Consider the following 20493-nt stretch of genomic DNA (forward strand, 5'->3'; position numbering starts at 1 on the left):
CATGCTCATATTCACTAGGCTGGTCAGTAAATAATGTCATAAACACGGGGATAAAAGACCCAAATGCCGGATAGCGTAAAAGAAAAACAGGTTTAATAACTAAAAACATGAAACCCAGACACGACATCAGACGACAAACTGAAGACGATAAGACAAAACAAAGGATTCCGCGCTTGCCAAGGCAACGCGGCTTAACTAAATACTACTAATAATTATCAGACACATGAGGGACAGGTGTGCAGAGACGGGGAGGAAGAGACAAGGGCGGGGCAGACACGTGAACACAGAACGTAAACAAAAAGCACATGGCCAAAGTCCGGGCTGAGTCCTGACACATAATGTAAATTAAACTTAAATTGAGAGATAGCTGAAAGAATAAAGATAGATGAAGCATCTGGCGTAAAGCAACAACTCTAGAAATCAACAAGGCATTGAAGTGGAGATGAGTGCTTGAAAGTCTTATGACCATGTCGGTAAGCATGCACTGTATCAGCAGAGTCCTGTGTGTCATCTCACTGTAAATACAGCAGGCCTTAATCTGATTTAGCTGTGGGGATTCCATGTGCTTTAATGTGTCATTTGAGGCTATATACAGTCTCTCATCTTTTACTCCTTGCAGAAAAGTCCTGTTGAGTTGGCGTAGAACCAGGCTGCTGTCTCTGTGTTTTGGCCTAACCTGACCTGGTTATTTTTGGCTCTAGTGAAAGAACCTCATTCAGATTACTATAGTTTACCAGTCTTTAGTCACGCATTTTGCCTATCGATTCTAATCTGTGAATCATGTAAGGAACCTCACACATGGTTCTTTTTTTTTTTTCTTATTTTTTCTTTTTTCGATTCAAAGCACCTCATTAACTTTGTTCATCTTTCTCACTCACTCTCCACTCACACAGTTATCTTCTGATAAGCCGATATCTGAGCTTCCTTTCCTCTAAGCTCAACTTTGTGGAAATGAAAATATGATCTAGTCCAAATTTTCTGTTTTAGTTTAGCTGGACTTTGACTGTAGGTAGCTTTAGCAGCATGGATTTCAGTTCCCTTCTGGTTAAAACAATTGTGAGACAGGACAAAGCAGCAGTCACTTCCAGCAACATAGCTGTGTATCCTAGAACAAGGGTCAAAGCTGAAAAAGAACCTGGATGGGATGTCAGTCAGTCTCAGAACAGCATTATACAAAATACATTTACATACATTTACATTTACAGCATTTGGCAGACGCCCTTATCCAGAGCGACGTACATAAGTGCTTAAATCTCCATCATTGGATACATTAATGTTGGCTCACAAGGTTACATACTTAAGATACCATGAGTTTAAAACATTTGTTCAAAGTTACAGTGAAAAAGTGTCAGTTTTTTTAATAATGCAAAAGATAGGGAAAGAAGTGCTAGTTGAAGTGTTTCCTGAATAAGTAGGTCTTCAACCGCCGTTTGAAAATAGCCAGTGACTCAGCTGTCCGGCCCTCTAGGGGAAGTTCATTCCACCACCTTGGTGCCAGAACATAGAAGAGTCTTGTAGTATACTTGCCTCTTACCCTGAGAGAAGGTGGAACCAGTCGAGCAGTGCTGGTACAAAATACAAAATCCCTACATTATAACTGAATTACCGATGGCTGTATCTACTGCAATTCCTACACAAAGTATTGTTCGCGCTTCTAATCTATGTGTTTATTGTCATGTTCTCCTTCTCCTTCTTACCTGGACTGTATATGTTTTCTACCTGACGTCTCTTAGACCCCAATGAATCAAGCCTCCACACGTTCTCACTGCATCTTCACCATTCACGTGTGCAGCCGAGAGCCAGGATCAGCCACATTACGTCGCTCTAAGCTGCACCTAGTGGACCTGGCTGGCTCTGAGAGAGTGGGGAAGTCTGGTGTGGGAGGCCATATTCTTACTGAGGCCAAGTATATCAACCTGTCTCTGCACTACCTTGAGCAGGTCAGACATCAGCTGCTGTGTTCCTAATGCTTTCTGTGATAATACTGGACAGAATTTTTTAGACATAGAGAATTTCTTGTTGTGGCCTGTAAGTGTGAATTTCATAGTAATACACTCATAATTAACTAAAATGTCATCATATATATTACGATTATATTGAATTATTACGAGCGATCAAGATCTAGACCTTTCCACTTTAAATCTCCATTGTTTTTAAAGCAATCAAAATGCTGGAACATGTCTCAATTCACTCACATATATATTTATTTCATTATAGATTTAAAAAAAACCCATATCTTGAGTTTTAACCAAAACAGAGTAGACTGTAAGGGAAATTTGCACGATCCTTTTAACCAAAATTGAGAATGTTAAGTAAAGGTAAAGGTGTGACACAGTGCTGAAAATGTCCGTATTAATGACTTTATTACAGGTCATCACAGCTCTGTCAGAGAAGAATCGCTCACACATTCCTTACCGAAACTCCATGATGACCTCTGTGCTCAGAGACAGTCTGGGGGGAAACTGCATGACCACCATGATTGCCATGGTGTCAGTGGAAAAGAGGAATGTCGATGTAAGGCTTTGTGACACTTAACACCAACTCGCTAATTCGCTATTTCTTTTATTACTTCGAGCTCATTATGAACACAAATACAGCAGTGTTCCTAGGATCTCTTAAAAGTCCAAATGTATAAGAGAGAACTGATTCGATAGATTCATGTCTTTAATTGTTTCAGCCATCATTATTCTAAATGTCTAGTAGCAGCATGTGAAGATGACCGGGCAAGTGATTCTTCATTCATTCTTTGAGTTCAAAATGTGTTAACACTTTATTGGCTCATATGAAAGTGGACACTCAGAGTTGGGGCAATAATTTCTCAGAAAAGTAATAAACAAACAAACAAACAAACAAACAAACAAACAAATAAATAAATAAATAAAAATGGCTAGATTTGTATACCTTCAACAACTTCAGTTCTGTGTAATGTTATCAGAGGTGTCCTGACTAATTTTAGATCAGACTTGCGGATAAACATATAATTCATTTGTTTATACTGATTAAAAATCTGATAAATCAATTTTCCTTTCTCCAGAAGAAGGGAACACCAGTTTACTGGATAAAAGGGTTAATATACACATTTGTGTAAGCACCTGTAAAGTAGGGGTATGGATAACAGTATTGAATTTTGTCACTTTTGTTGCCCTGTGTATTTATTTGCTGTATTTGCTTTAATGTACATGGATGCTTTGCGTTTTAAAGCATCTGAAAGCATTTGTGTACATTATCCAATCAAGTTTATTTGATTCATGAATCAATTGGAAGCATCTGTTAATTAGTGCAGGTGGGAGGGGAAAAGAGAAAAAAGAGAGAAGAGAGAGAGAGACATAGAGAAGCGCGCGCAAGGGAAAATAAAGAAAAAGGAATTGTGTCTGACAACAAAAAGGAGTTTTGACCCTGTATAGGTGGGCTGGTTCTGACTATTTGGGATCAGTTGGTCCCGTGGAGCCCATTTTCCTTTCCTCTACAGATTGAGCGGATGGTTTTCGTCCATTGCAGCTAATGCTATCAGCTACACGAGCTAGCGCATCGCTCTGAACACGGGTTGTGAGCCACGTTTGGTGAGCTTTGGTGTTATAGTTCTGGGAATTTATTGTTGCAGCTGCAGCCTAACTATTTCAGGAAATAATTAATAAATTCTTTTTTTTTTGTCAATGCATAAACTTATTTATTCAACAACAAAAAAGTGCAGTGGGCACCTAGTGGAGAGGAGAAGTAACTGCAGTCTGATATAACGTGAAAAAATCTAAATCAAAGCTCTGCTGTTATGTTACAGTAAATTATATAAAATATTGATAAATATTTTATATAAAATATTTGATATATATTTATCAATATATATAAATGCTTTTTAAAATCAATAAAACAACAAACTTAACAGTACTCAAAGCGCTTGTCGTTGGGGCCCATTGGAGCACTTTATACAACTCACCAATTTGAAGAGTTCAAAAGCAATTACTTAGCTTCCCTCTCACAACGTTCGATCCTCTGATTCACAAAACGTCCGTCCGCACAGCCGAGGCGATGTCCCGTAGTCTGTCCTCCAGCTCACCAAACGTGGCTCACAAACCAGCTGATCCCAAATAGTCAGAACCAACCCACCTACACAGGGTCAAAACTCCTTTTTGTTGTCAGACACAATTTCTTTTTCTTTATTTTTCCTCCCGCTCGCTCAACACGTTATTGCTGAGAATAGTCCGTCACCCAAACACTTTCTGAGCAGCTGTGGTCTTATTGTGGTCTCTTTCATCAGTGTTTGGGGTGAAGGGCTAACTTACAAAACACACTTTAAAGAAAATGATCTTGATAAAATGGCCAGTAAAAGCAGATGCAATGTATCATAATAACCTGTGGCATTTCAAATCTCTTGTGTTAATCACTAGCTCTCTTACAGGAATCAATTTCGACCTGCCGTTTTGCCCAGAGAGTGGCCATGATAAAAACCGAAGCTCTCCTAAATGAAGAGCTGGACCCATCACTTGTGAGTCTGCATGCCTGTTCATTTACACATCGTTTCACATCGTGCATACATCTTGCTATCATGTTTACCTCATTACCTAACATTTGCTCAAACATTGCTTAGACAGGGCTTGGCTCAGTGGGTGGAAACCAAAAAGAGTCTTCTTCTCCTTGTGCTTACATGGTCATCATACCACTATATCATCACCATGACTGGCTGCAAGTCTGCACATAGAGAAAATGTGGAAAAACTACAGCTTGCATCATATTTTCAGTCCATTTAAAAAAAACACAACAATTTTGTTATGACATCACTCACTGGTACTGTGCCTACTGATTGTACCTCAGGCACAATTGCTAAATAACACAAAACCACCATATAGCGAAGACAGCTTGATATTGATGCTGGTTTAAATTGTAAACAGGCTCTTTTTAAGTGGATATAGTATTCTTTAGACAGTTAGACATGTTTTAAACCAAGAGCACAGCCGTGATGTCAATTCAAACCTATTTGGCTTGTGTGGTTCACCAAATTAGCAAGAAGCTGATCTCTAAATATTGGCTGTGTTTAGGGATACAGTGGGCTTTCCTAGCCTGCCTGCATCCCATCCATCATCTCCTGAGTGTGACTGTTGACTACAGCGAGAGCTAAAGTAAACATTCTGCAACGAGTGAACGCTTCTGATTTGTTTTCACTGGATGAAAACTATTGAATTTTCTCTTATGGAACATTTTGTGGGGAGGCTAAGGCAGGAAAATGTACAGTCCCAATCTTTTTTGCTTCAGACCTGATTGGGGGATTGTTATCCAGCTCAGCAGAGATACTTTCCTTTAACGTTTCCAAACAAAGGCATATTGACAGACTATACCTCCATCACCTATAGCTCTGTAATCACCTCTGCTCTAAACAGCCATCTTTCTTCTAGTTCTTTTCCATTGCTAAGGCTTTTAGAACTTGGCTGCCCAGTTTTGAACCCTGGAGAGGTATTTTTAAGAGAGTCTGCGGTTGCCTGTTAATTGAACCAGTGTCTGCATGGGAGAGATGAGGCACGGCTCATATCCTACAGCTATCGTTTGATTCAGAAGCTACAACCCAGTCGCCCACTCATAAAATCATAAAACAACCATGTAGCTTAAAACAAGTATGCAAAAGCAAATTTGGAAATAAATAAATGGTAGATTTTCCAATAAGACATCTTATAATTGATGGATCTGCTTTCCCTCCGTTTATCTTTATTGCTTATAAGAACTTCATGCTTCACTAGTCAATACATGGATCAGTGCTCTGTAAGCACTTACTGATCCTTCTTGATCCTTTCCAGCAGGGGATCATGAATCTTCAAATTCCTAAAGAACCAGAACAATTACATTTCTGCAGACATTTTGACTTGACCAGACAGCCAGCGACTTGTTTTGCATTTATGAATTTACCTAATGAACCCTATATATTTTATTGTTAATATTCAAAAGCGAGCTTACACATACAGAAAGCATGAATCATAACTGTTCTGTCTTTAATCCTGTTTGCTTAACCTAATTTATTTGCCATTTGTCTCATTTATTGCCAGCTACAGTACCAGCTGTCTATAAATCTACAATAAAATAAGCAAACCTGTAGATCAAGTTGGCCTGTTCAGTGTTTTAAACCCATTTCATTTCTGCAAATGAAGACCATGAAATCAGAATCTACCACAGTCCTATTTGTACATATACTGATGTCATTGGTCATATGCAGCGCCTTACTCTGCGTGCACCGCTAGTTTATTCTCAGACACTTGGAGCTGATGCTGTTCCTGTGGTTCCTGCGTGGTTTCACAGTCCAGAATAAAACTCCTGGCTTACGGGACCTGTAGCCTCTTGCATCAGCCTCAGGGCGTGATGCACGCTGGTTGCCGGCATGTAGTTTTGGGTTCGAGCAGAGCCAGACAACCAAAGATGTGACCATTAAAAGTTCTTAAAACCACTGAGCAACACACACAGCTGCACTAGTGGAACATGGAAGAGCCAGTTGCTTTATGATTGACCATCAACTCAAAATGTACATTTAAATGACTGACTCCGCTAAAGTGGATGGGCGTGCTTGTCTTCTAAGTTTATGTAGTTTTACAATCTGTGACCCTTAACCTTTATCACTTATGTGGCAAGAATTGTCTAGATGTTAGCATATAGTTGTTTCTCTCATTGGAATTTCTCCATCTACTTTGAAGCATAGTTTCATTCTACGTCATTGTCCACTGTTTGTTTATGCAGATACTTCAGATGTGGTAACACAAGGAAGAGGAAACGTTTAAGAACATAAAAAATTACAAATGTAAATACACGAAAATGTGTGAGCACCCTGTCTACTGACGCCACTGATGCTGGCCACTATTCCATTTATAGTAATGACTCTTGGCTTCCCTGTCAGTGGGGGCTTTTCCCTGTTTAGCCTCCAAAACACACAAAGTATCAAGTTCAGTCTGCAAAACCCAAGAGACTTTTGATCATCGGCCATGGCCGTCCATGATCAAAGTAAAGAGGATGTCTGGATGGATGACCTGGGACCTTAGCTTAGAACCCTATAGATTTAGCTTTATCCTCCTGGGATGTTTATGATGAAAGCAAGCCATAAGCTGTAGTGAGGTCATACCTAAGATGACCTTTTGACCCTGTTTCAGAAAGGCTGTCTGGATAAGAGTGGAGACCTGGTAGTGTGTCTATGAATACTTTCATTTGCTTGTCCTTTCTTTGCATGGCTAAAGTCTTGGCTAAAGTAAATTTCCAAGTGAAAATGTTTGTTTTATATGAATATAGCACTATGGGGTTCTTGAGATTCATCATTCACCATAGTTCGGGCCTGAGGTCACTGGTTGTTTAGAGATGATTTGAGACAACAAATCATGTCTACATGTTTTTACTGTAAAGAAAATGTACAATGTGCTTTTATATAGTATAGACTAAGAGGTTGGTCTCATAAATTGTGTACACAATTAAAGTGAGTTTACTAGCTGCCATTTGCTCATGTTTATTTTTAAAAGAGATTTTATTCACATTAAAGCAATAGTGGCGGTATTTTGCAAGTTTGGATGTGTGGATTATTTAGTAAATTAGTGTATTCCTCTAATAAATGAAAATAGCTTAAAGACCTTTTTTATTTTCAATGACTAGACAAAGCTTATAATAATGGCACAGCTGTCCATTCCCTATTCTTTAGCTTTCTTTCTATTTCTTGATCCTTGAGTAATGAATTGTCTCCCTGCAGCTTAAACCAACAAAATTTTAATACCGTCCTAAGCTGGTTTGTACTGGTTTGAGTTTGTCCTGTGCTGATTTCGCCTCCTCAAAAAACAGGTAGAAATGCTGGTGGTTGGTTGTTTGCAACTACCATGTATTACATGCTGGTTATGTTAGTCCATCTTTTTTTTAAGGCACGGCTGGTTTTACTATACAGTATGGCAAAATTACATCAAGCATCATTCTATACATCGTCGCTGTCGGGCGGAATCCTCATGTCTCCAAAGATGTTATTTTTCATGAAATTAAAAAAACGCCGTACCTTATCTGCAGTGTACAGGGTTTAGTCCGCGTTGCAGTGGATTGTCTTGCGCTAAATTCCTGTCTTCAGACGAGCATCAGAACTAGCGGGAGTAGAGAGTTTTTTTTTCTTTGAGCCCAGTGTTTTGAAGACATTTACCTCAGAAGACGTGTTGATTCGTTGCGACTCTTCTTGAGGAGAAATATGCCGCGAAACTCTGCCGCGGAGTGAGGAAGAGGTGGACAGTTGAAGTGTCCAATGGAGTTATGAGATTTGCGCTCAAGCTATTTTCAAGACTTTAGATTGGTTAATAACTTGTAAAAATAACAGACCCACGTGGGGACTGACCAATAGCATCGATATGTGAAAAAATATGAAATTGACCAAATTTGGACATACGAGGTTTCCGCCCGACAGCGACGACATGCTTGTTGAGCACCTCCCCTTTAGTCCCCTATAGTCCACTGAACTTGTGGTCATTCAGCCAGAAGATTAGCAAGAAGGCCTAGCACACAGTTGGCATATCAGTTCATTCCAAAGGTGTTCAGTGGGGTTAAGGTCAATTACTGCTCTGTGCAGGCCACTCCAGTTCTTCCACTCCAACCTCAGCAAAGAATGGATATTGCTTAAGCACAGGGAGCATTGTCATGGATTGGGTGCCTCAGTTTCAGTTACTGTAGGTTCTTAATTCTATTGCATACAAAGTTATTGTAGACAATTGTGTGATTACTTTCTGGCAAATCTTAGAGCCAAAAATGGGTTTTAGGGTCGAGTTCACATACTTTTGGCTATATAGTATGGTTGGTTGTGAGAATGGTTGGATGGGTGGATGAATGAATGGATTGATGAATAGATGGATGTATGGATGGATGTTATTCTACATACAAACCTTGCCGATTACTAAAACAGAATTGAACAACAGTGGCCCACATGATAAATCATAGCTCTTTGTCACTTTACAGGTGATCATTCGCTTGAAGAAGGAGATCCAGTGCTTAAAAGATGAGCTAGCTCTGGTGACTGGAGAGCAAAGATGTGATGAGCTGACTCAAGAAGAAATCCAGAGGTACTGAAAGACTTCATCAATATCCTTCACACATTAGATAGTCATCCATCCGATCACACTAAAAAGTCTAAAATGATAGTTCAAATTGTAAATATCTCAAAAGAGATATTTTCTTGTGTTTTCTCTCAATAGGACTTACACTCCATAGTCAATGTGACTTTAGGTTTTCCTGAAGTGGAAAGGCTGCTGTACTGATATGCCATTATTTTTAAGTCAGTTAACGCTTACTATCTTCCAGTAACCCATTTTGGCATGTGGGTTTAAATTAAAATTAGCAGTCTTGACATGCCGCAAGTCAGATTCAGCAGTTCAGCAGGTTCATGTGGCCAGTGGCCGCTGTGTGTGGGTATTCTGAGCCTGAGGAAATGTGTGTAATGGTCAGAGCAGCATGTGCTTGGATACAGTCATCTCAGGTCAGCAGGGAACTTTGATCTCCTTAAGGCTAATAGCTAATAGAGGATGGAGTTAAAACTGTTCCAGGAGATGTGATGTGTTTGTTATTCCTAGGCATTAAATCATGATAATGAGTTTGAGTATCTATAGTGCATTTTCCTCATGTTGTTGCTGTAGTCTTACATTTAAATCCATCCAGTTCCCATTTATTTGCAGATATGGACACATCCTTTTAAAACCATTAAGTTTTTCACAATTATTTGTACACTTAGTGAGAGTGAGTGAGTGAGTGAGTGAGTGAGAGTGAGTGTGAGTGAGCAAGTAAGTAAATGAGTGAGTGGGCAAGTAAGTGAGTGAACATATAAAGTACGCACCTATACGCACCTATTGTCCTGAGATTTGTATCAGCAGTAAAAACCCTTTCTATATTCATCATAGCTTAGATAATTCAGCTTCTTGATATCTGTCAACAACCACAACAACCAAATGTAGAACAATGTGTCTAATTTACTGGACAGTTAAAAGGACATTATTTACATATCCATTATTTAGTGTTCAGTGTCACCCAAATGAGGATGGGTTGGCTACCGAGTCTGGTTACTCTCAAGGTTTCTTCCTCATATCATCTCAGAGTTTTTTTCTTGCCACCATCAGCTCTGGCTTTCTAATTAGGGATAGATGTTAGCGATAAACAGTAACTTAATTTTAATCTTTAAAAAATGTAATCTGTTTCGGGTTGTCGATCAATTAAAAAAATTAAATATTAATTAATTGATCACACAATTTGTTGTAATTAGTCATAACTAATTCTTATTAGAAACGTGTTATAATGGCATTTTAATTTTAATTTCTTTCACTTTATCGTCCCCACTATCTTAATTGGGTGCCAGATTTTAACTATCCAATTAGCCTAAGCTCCAATTAGCCAAACTATCATTAGCTATCCATTAGCTTTTACAAACCATTTTAGTATTAAAGATATTGTCATTCTCACCACAGTACCACAGTCCTGTAATATAGAGTGCTGGCCTTGTAGAGATAGTTTCAGTAGGATGTTTAACTTTGAGGTGATATGTTAAATATGAATGTCGGAGTAAATTTGGATTTGCAAACAGATCTCCAAATATGATAAAAGAAGTGTAATTTTCTGCCTAGAACTTCTTCCTTGTCTTTAGCCAGGATGGTTAGGTTTGGTGGCTTATATGTCTTCCTATGTCATAGGTCAGCCACCACAGGAAGTAAACAAAACTGTGTTATTTTTTTTTTTTAAATGTGTTAAATATAATACTTAATAGCACTATCATAAAACATAAGTTTAAAGTAAGACTCTTGTTGGAAAAGTGCTTTTGCTCTCTAGCTCTGTATCAAGCCCCTTTGCTCTCATTCTGTTTTTGTTGGGTTCTGAAGATCCCAGTCCCATTAAACACCCACACAGCTGATGGTACATATTAGTGAAAAAGGGAGAAGCTACAGGGCCAAAGGAAAACTCTATGACCTCAAAGATGAACATAAAACTGTAGCAAATGTGAGAAGAAAATAATTAAAGCAAGCAATTAAAGGCAAATCTTTTTCACAGGGTTGTGTGAGTGCACAGATCTGGAAGAAGGGTAGAACCAAATTTTTTTCAAAAGGAATTTGCTCTGTGAGCCACAGTCACATGTCAAGTGTTGTTACCCAAGCCTTAATGAGACTTCTGTCTCTTACTAGCAGCATGTGTCAGATTGGAGATGAATCATAAGTGATGTGTGCACAGGATGAAAATGGTCTGAAAACAGAGGGACTTTTTTTTTTAAGATTTAATGGTAAAACTAGAATGAATTCAGAAATTATGCCGATTTTATACATTTAAAATGTTCCTGTTTTTTTTAAAAGCTCCTGTTTCCACACTTGCATTTAATATAGTGTATTATCCAGTCACCTAAATGAGGACAGGTTCACTTTTGATTGTGGTTCCTCTCACGTTTTTTATATTCTATTCTTATAGTCTATTTATATTCTGATATTTCTATAGCTATGTATTTCCCTGCTGGTTTGCAACAATTTGTTAAAAGCCCTAAACAAAAGACATTGAATTGAACTTTGGAGGTGCTCCGAATATCCTACATATAAAATAAATGCTGGATTATTGTTTTAGGCCTTTTTTTAGCTTGTTATGTCATAATTTTGTAGCTTGATTTTTTGTGTCAGCAGTTTAAGTCGGGATTAGATTCCTACACATACTGTGTCTTGAATGAACTGTGAAAAACAGTTGCATGCTTACGTTGGCCAGGAACCCGCCCTCAAAAGTCTTGATTCCCCATTACATTCTTCCCACTCCTTGGACTGGTAGAAGTGCTGGCATGGGTTTGGGAACATGTGGGCTTCAGAAATGCTTGCCTCACCTCTTTCTAGCACGCTGATGTCTTTACCTGTGGCTGTATCTCTCTTCGCTGATGATGGCTCCCCTTTTTCCCATCACACCACACATTAACTTGTCCTCCTGACCATGCCTGTTGTGCCAGCAGCAGATAGATTTGATGACAGTCATGATTGATATTTTCCTAATGAGGTGGCGCTGTCTGGTTGCCAAGTGTTCAAGATAGCTGAAACAGAAAACAGTGGTCTGGACACAACATGCTTATACCTATGATAGTTCTAGTACTGTACAAAATCTGAATATTTAGACTACCCTGAAAAAACACAGCTATAGGCACAGAAGTCAGGATTTATTCACTCCAACACCCTGTGTGAAGATGGATTGAATTCAGATTCCAGCTGAATGAACTTGATGACTTCCAGGAGTCTGAATCCCAAGCACGGGCTTTTGTTTAAAGTTTTCATTTCTGTAAACTTTGTTCCTATTGACATGAGACATGCTGGAGTGGAAATCGTGAAGGAGCTCATTGGTGTCTGAGTTCGGAGCAGTCTGGCCTCTCAGCCATCTTTGATTCCAGTGGTTCTGTCCAGGCCACAGAACGCTATTGTTTGGAAGGGGATTCATGCAGTAGTTTATCAATAGGTCATCTCTGTGGAAGCCATGATCAGGCTAAAGTAAACAATTTTGCTTTTACACAAAGCGGAATTTAAACATGTTGTAGTCTTGAGTTAAACACTGATTAAACTTATGTGTTAAAGAGGAGGAAAATGGAGCGTGCAGTCTTTTGTTTTGTGTATTTCGTTTTGTTTTATTTCTTTTCGTGACAGGGGTTTTAGGTTTTTGAGCTGGTAGTCGGTGGATGTAGTGATAAATCAATCACTCGAACCGCAGATGTTTGTGTTCAGTGCATGGAACAGAAATGTGTTTGCCTTTGTGTATCTTGTTAGTTTTTAGGTCTTGTTCTAAGCCCAATATCCCCACAAAGAAATAAATATTTGACCGTTTTTATAGAAATCTTAATTTAGATATTGTAATAATTTGAAAGCTGTGTGTGTGTTTTGCTGTAGGATTGAAGACCAGCTTAAGGTGTTTCTTGATGACCCTGACCCTGAAGTGACTCTGGAACTCGGACCAGATATGAGAAAAATACGACACTGTTTTTCTCTCTTAAAGGTATGCATCCTCCATGTTTGTGCTCTTTCTGTATCCTTCTATTTGGTTAATGCTCTGGCTTTCAGTTTTTTTAACTAAATGTGAGTGACTTGTTTGAGTCTTATTTTCCAGTTTTCCAATTTTAAAAAATGACATTCAATTATTATAGGAATGCCAATTTTTGCCAGAATATTTCTTCTCTCTCAGAAGAAACAGAAGGAAACATTTTTAAATGTATTCACTAGATTTCACTTCCATTTTGCCAAAACCTTTTTTGTCTGTCGTTCCTTGATGTCTGTCTCTGGAGGCATTTTGGAAATTGCAAACAGAAACCGAATGTATGAAGTGAATGTTGCGCATGGTCAGGCCATCCTTACAGTGACCTTACTGCTGCTGCACTGGAAGCCTTCACTGCCTTAAAATCCACTACATGTCCATTTTAAGACAGAAAACCTTTTATCGCTGGACATTACATTTTAGCACTTGTGTATTGTTTACTTGACCAATTAGAACGGAGAAGTTAAGTATTTTAAACACTTAAACTTAAAGGAGAAGTCTGCTTTAAGCCAGAATTGCAGAATTGCAGTAAAGGTCAGATTTTTTCCTCTTATTTCACAGTGGTGAAGAATTTGGATAACATGCTTGAGGTCTGGGTTTCAGATGCCTCTAGATTTTTGACACTTCTACACTCAGATATGAAGCAGTTTCTTTCTATTGGTATTTATTTATGTATTTATTTATTTATTTATTTGTGGTCAGTGGTGGCTCAAGTGGTTAACGCACTGGGTTGCTGATTGGAGAATCGGCATTCAAGCCCATTCATTGCCAAGCTGCCACTGTTGGGCCCTTGAGCAAGGCCCTTAACCCTCCCTTCTCCAGGAGTGCTGTATCATAGCTGCCTCTGCGCTCTGACCCCATCCTCCTCAGTCGGGATATGCAAAGGAAAGAATTTCACTGTGCTCTAATGTATATGGTGTGATAATAAAGGCTTCCATGACCCCCATTTCATTTAATTTCATTTTATTTATTTATTTTTAAAACAAAGCACATTCTGTGCTGTTTCAACTCAATCGAAACCTGCACCTTTCCAGCAAAACGATTTGCTAACTGCTACTTTTATTCTCGTAGCCAAAAACAGGAACATTCTCCTACAAAAACGTTCTCCTTTGTCCTGTGAAAGCCTGTTCCCATAAAGCACTCTCAGGTTTTTTAATGTTAGTCAAGAATACACAGCACTATCTGGCAGGTAAAGCTGCATGTTTGCACACCCACTAAGACTCTAATTAACGCTCTGGTTGGCCTAAATCTGTTTCCCTGACCACACCGTCCCTTACACAGTTTAAATTAGACATGTCTGCGTTCACTATGGACCAAACACAAGGCACTGGGCCAAGTGGTTTCCATTTTTAATGAACACTAAAAATGGGTCATCTAATTTGAGATTATTTGTGTTTTTATATCCCTGTCACAGCCAAAACTAGTTGTTATCCAAAAGTGTTTTATGGTTCTTGTTCCTTCTTTTAAAGAAAAGATTAAGCCTTGTTACTGAAGAACATGTAAACTTTTGTGAGGGATTTAGCACTTTTAGCGGATTTGTAGCACATAAAAAAGAGCAATCAATTACTTTTCATTGACCTCAAACAGACAGAAAAGCAGTACACTTAATTGCTTTACTTAAGAACAAATTAATGAGTGTAACAGTGCCTTTTCAGGTGATAACTAAGGCACTAGTTCAATACATTTGTATTAGAAGTAGTGCTACCTATATATTAGCATAAACTGCAAAAGGTGAAAACTGTCGGTTTCTCAAGCAAAGAAACCATGGGGCAATGTCATACTTCAGGGGGCATGGTGGCTTAGCGGTTAGCACGTTCGCCTCACACCTCCAGGGTTGGGGGTTCGATTCCTGCCTCCGCCTTGTGTGTGTGGAGTTTGCATGTTCTCCCCGTGCCTCAGGGGTTTCCTCCCGGTACTCTGGTTTCCTCCCCCGGTCCAAAGACATGAATGGTAGGTTGATCCAAAGGATCCAAATAATTTCACGTTATACTTTTATCACAATTGCATAAACCCTTACTTCATAGGGTATAATGTAATAGTGTTGTTGAATTTGTTTCCAGTCCAGGATTCTTAACTTCCTGAAGGGGTTCAACTTGGAAGTGTTTCTGAAAAAGAAACTGCTGTTGAGCACTTGATAGAACATTTAAGAACGGATTGTGTTGTTATATGAAAATAATTCACACAAAAATAATCCACCTATGAAACGTGGTATTTGTATATAACAGCATGCCCTGAAGTGTGTTACACTGCTTAGACTACAGCGATTTGCCAACAATTACAGTGTTTCATTTATTAATGAATTTTAATGCATTTTATGGATTGTATGGATTAAATGTTGGGGAATATCTTATAGACAAGTTATGTCATGTTATCACTAATGTTATAGCTGCGATAAACAGTTATTCCCTCATCATCATCATCATCATCATCATCTCTCTCTCTCTCTCACTCTCTCTCTCTCTCTCTCTCTCTCTCTCTCTCTCTTGGGAAACTTTAACTGTTACAAAGCATTTACAACAAAGACTCCTTATATGAATGAATGAATCTATCTATCTATTTGTATATAACTATATAGATCAGACAATACTGATCTTATATATTAAGATTTAGATCCTTTCAGTAGTAACTATCACTGTATATTTTGTCAAGCAGAAAAAACATCAAACTATTTTTGTGAACCTTTCCTCATTCTGTTTGTGGGTTTATACCTGTTTGTGTCTATATAGTAAAAAAAAAAAGGCTAACAGGTGCTTTGCTATTTGCAGGTAAGGCTGAAAGAGATACCAGCTGAGCTGAGCAAGGGAAATGGAGCTGGTGATATTAGTCCTCTTTCATCTTCAAGAACTAGAGACGGTCCACAGAGCCCAGTCAACAAAGAGTTTCTCAAACTGAAGGACATGCTAACACAGCGTGACAATGAGATCAGTATCCTTCATTCAAATTACAGAGCAATGTGGAGTGTGGTTTGCGTACAATTCATCCTGTTGCATGTGATGGATATGTCTGTTTGGGTGCAAAATACGGATAAACCAGCATAAAGTGTCCTGGTGTGGTGACAGCTCGAGCTTCAATAAACTTTGGCTTAAAGTTTCTGGAAATGTAATGGAAGGATAAACAGCATTAAAAGAAATTCTCCCAGGAATTGGAGAGTGATATCTAAGCTGTCCTTCATAGGTACTTAATTAGGATGAGGTTTGGTAAGTGTGAAGGACATAGCATATGATTTACAACATTTTCATATGCCTGGAATCCCTCAGGAGATATGGATGGGAGCAAACAATCCTGATCAATCCACTCCCATTAGGGTAGAAATGTGTCGTGTCATAAATGGTATTTTGTATAGAACCCAAAAAGAACGGGCTTCCACGAATCCAAGTGAAATGGTTCTTTTTAGAATTATTATTATTATTATTATTAGGGGTCAAGCCCCGAAGTGGCGCAGACACCTATTGTTATCGTTATTTTTCTTATTATTAGGGGTCAAGTCCCGAAGGGGCATAGACACCTATTGTTATCGTTATTTTTCTTATTATTAGGGGTCAAGTCCCGAAGGGGCATAGACACCTATTGTTATCGTTAGTTTTCTTATTATTAGGGGTCAAGTCCCGAAGGGGCATAGACACCTATTGTTATCGTTAGTTTTCTTATTATTATTATTCTTCCTCTTCTGCCATTGAAGTCGATACCAAACGATACCAAACGGTTTTCGGACGGCCATTTTGTGTGTCGGCCATTTTGAATTTTCACGTTAAGTTCATTTTTTTACGAATGCAATGCCATATCGCTACGAAACTTGGTATGGTTAATCAGCGTTAATCAGCAATGTTCTGAGCGCATCTGATCGGCTTGACCCCGGTATCGCTGCTTGCAGCTATATTTATTATTATTATTATTATTATTATTATTATTATTAGTAGTAGTAGTAGTAGTAGTAGTAGTAGTAGTAGTAGTAGTAGTAGTAGTATATAAAAAATGTAGACTATAACTTTAGATAATTCAAACAAAGTATAGTTTTTTTAAAAATAAACATTGGTTTATGTAGAATTTTAAAAAGTACTGATAACAGAAGAACTCCAAATAATTAAAAAGTTTAATTACTTCTAAAATATGTAATTTCATAACACATCTACACAGAGTCTAAAATACAAAAAGTAATGGCACCTTTCTTTTTAACCAATTTTCCTATCTATCTATCTATCTATCTATCTATCTATCTATCTATCTATCTATCTATCTATCTATCTATCTATCTATCTATTTATTCTTTGAATTATAGATATGTTCTAATATAAATGGTTTATTACTCTCCAAGGGGTTCTACAGAGGTTCCATCGGTCAAGAAAAGAACCTCAAAGATCTATACAGAACCTCAAGGAAGCTCTATTTTAGAGTCTTCAGGATAGAGGGACAAGTGGACCCAGCCATGCCAGAAATATAAATGCACAGAATAACAGAGCTACTGAGTTTTATTTTATCTGTTTCCCACTGCGTAGTGTCTACCATTCATCACACAGTCATTACATCAAAGTGTGTAAAAATACAAGGTATAGTCTTAGGAAAAAGAGTTCCTGAGGCTTATATGGATCATTCTAGCTATGTTTAAGAGTTCCCCCAGAAGGACAAATTGAAGAACGCTTTAAGTTGCCAGATTCATCCTTTGGTTTTAAGGGTGTATTGAATGGCAGATTAATGGTTCTCTATGAGCATTATAAATGACTCAGGTTTTGACATGGTCTAGGTGACGATAGTAAATATTTTGAACAAAATCAGCATAAAAATCCCCCAAAATGACTTTCGTTTTCTGCTGTAAACTGGCCAAACCATGCTCCTTCTGCAAGACCTCAAAAGGCACCATGGGATGTCTGTATTTCATGAGAATAATGAATGGAATATAGGAAACAGTTTCATGAATTCAAACCATGAATTATAAAATATAACATGGTGTAATTTATGTGTAAATAATCAGGGCTACATAAAATTCCAACATTACATCTCCTTCCTGTTGAAAGTTCTTATACCTAGTTAACCATAATGTTGCTTGTTTAAGGGTGAAATTTCACATATTTGGGGTTTTGGGGGAAATTAGCATGTCAACCACATGGCCCTGTGTCGTTACGTCTGCCTCCGTACGGTGGAAAATTCAGACGGCGACCTGATCATCTGTTGGTGCAAGTTTATCTCCAATGTAAACAGCAGGTTATCGTGCTGACATTTTAGATTTGTGTATTTTGGAGCAGGAGTGGTAATCTGAAGTTCATCCTCTGCTGCTATAGCATGGCCTTGTCAAAATGACACGCTAGTATTCGAAAACATCTGCATCAGTTTCAGCCGCATCGAGCCGAATGATAAAACCACCAGTCTGCTCCTTTGTGATTTTATGATATCACACACGATTTCTGGAAGAACTTCAACAAGCTATGAAATTAAAGTAGAGACAAGACCTATCAAGACCTATAAATTTAACCTATCATGTAAGTCATAAAAGTCATGTAAGTCCTAATACACCTTTATAAACCATCTAGAGTTGTTAATTGCAAGATTTGAAGGACAGTGGTATCACCTTTCATGTATATTAGCAGAGCTCTGAGACTTGCTGAGGGATATCCTGTACTTACACAGACATTTGCCCACCCACTGTATAGTTGTACATGACAGGGGGTTCTTTGTGAAGGTCAGTGGGTAAGTGGATGTGAAAATCGTCACTACCAACCAGTAAGTCTAAAGTTTCTAAAAGTTTTGATTATTATATGATTATTATAGATTTTTAATTATTTGTATTTGTTTTTATCAATTTAATTCATGGATTTTTTTTTTTAGATTTATTTATTTATTTGTTTCTTTTATCATTTATGTTTTCTTTAAGATTTTATGTCATTTAATGTAAATGTAAATTGCAGTAAACTTATTGCAATATGTTTGACTTAATACAGAAGCGGTCAGATGACCTCACTGTCCCGGGATTTTGTTTCCACAGAAGACATATGAAAATGTTTTCTGCCCTAAAAATACTGAGTCATTTATCTAAACGTTGAGAGGCAAGCTGTCGTACAGACATGGGGAATTATGAGTTTGTGTTTGCTGACCAGCTTCATTTTTAGGGAGCTTAAACTAGATGCTGTCGTGTCCCACATGATAAAATAAGAAAAGAATGTGGAAGCCATAAAACAAGTGGTTTCTATAAGACTTGTGATTAAATATCTCCTTCTCTAGTATAAAAATGAAAAAGTTGCCCTTTGGCTCTTTTTACAGGGTTTACAGCCGTTACTGTAGAGACGTTCATCTTTCAAAAGAATTAATGTAAGACGGTCTGAGGCACAAAAAGGCGAGTGTTGCTGCAGGTTTTCATTGCACCTGATACAGCATCACGTTTACAGTATATGATGGTGCGGACGTTGTATTTTTATGGATATGACTGAAAACATCTGGTCTATGGCAGGACTGGTGTACCTTCCAGGGGGTATTTTGTACACCCTGTACTCACAATAAGGCCAAGCAGGATTAAACAATTCTAATGACAAAATCTGTTTCCTGTTAACATTTTCCCACAGTATGATTCTTAACCTAAGCGTTCTAGGTATTCTTGTGAGCATGCTGAAGAAAGAGAAGCACAAGGTTCAAGAAGCCAATGCTCAAATAGCAAAATTATGCAGCTCCCAAAGCTCATTCCAATCATCATTATCATCATCTTCTAGCACGGACAATGAGAAAAGAATAAAGCAGGAAGCTTCAGACGACACCACGCATGCCGAACATGTAAAGTACAAGCGAAATGGTGAGCAATCAAACACACTTCTACAAATTGTCTCTGCATTACATCATTACATTTACATTCATTTAACCCCAAACCCACTAAACGTTATTGTGTTTAAGATGAAGGCCTGATGACACACTTGGGATGAATTCATAGAGACAGGTTCTATGCTTGAACTGACTAATCTTCTGTGAATTGTTTGGTAATTGTTCATGCTCCAGCAGTTTGTTCTCCCTGAACAACAGTCATGCTCTATCTTCTTGCAATAATTTCGGCCACCCGTTTCTCCTCACAAACATAAAAGTTCCACGATCATAATGAAAACGTAATGGAATGTTCACAGCTTCATGGATTTCAGTTTAGAGTACAATAGATTAAAAGAAGGGAAGCAAATGGTCTGGAAATATTTCAAAGGGAAGCCCCAGTGCGTCGTCTGAGGATTGTGAACACCATGGCATTCTTCTGGTGTTAGTTTGCGTTTGCTTATTTTCAGGGAACACATGTAGGCTGTCTTTGTGAAAAAAAAACAAGGCTTTGTATTTAAGTGTAATTTTGTGTGTGTGCGTATGTATGATGGACAACGCCACAAAGACGGAACACTGAAACTTTGCTACTGCTGTTGATAGCAAGTCCTGAGAAATCCTGCTGCATGACAATGCAAGGGTTCCTCTCATTGTATTAACTGCTGTGAGAACTAATCTTCTTGAGGAATTTACCCAGAAACCTGGCGGTTGCATTCCAGAGGC

The 20493-nt window shown here is 38.2% G+C and overlaps 1 protein-coding gene across 2 annotated transcripts in view; it reads left to right on the forward strand.

Moving 5' to 3' along the window:
- The window catches only part of kif6 (kinesin family member 6), a 95613-nt gene that overhangs the window by 20155 nt on the left and 54965 nt on the right, over nt 1-20493 (forward strand). For both annotated transcript variants that reach the window (XM_060879294.1, XM_060879292.1), the window contains exons 7-13: nt 1734-1940; nt 2371-2514; nt 4394-4480; nt 8935-9038; nt 12855-12960; nt 15762-15921; nt 19571-19768. In XM_060879294.1, the coding sequence (XP_060735277.1) occupies nt 1734-1940; nt 2371-2514; nt 4394-4480; nt 8935-9038; nt 12855-12960; nt 15762-15921; nt 19571-19768 (1006 nt within the window). The remainder of the gene's footprint in view (nt 1-1733; nt 1941-2370; nt 2515-4393; nt 4481-8934; nt 9039-12854; nt 12961-15761; nt 15922-19570; nt 19769-20493) is intronic.

The sequence above is a fragment of the Tachysurus vachellii genome, chromosome 10 (assembly GCF_030014155.1).
Source record: "Tachysurus vachellii isolate PV-2020 chromosome 10, HZAU_Pvac_v1, whole genome shotgun sequence".
Lineage (NCBI taxonomy): Eukaryota > Metazoa > Chordata > Actinopteri > Siluriformes > Bagridae > Tachysurus > Tachysurus vachellii.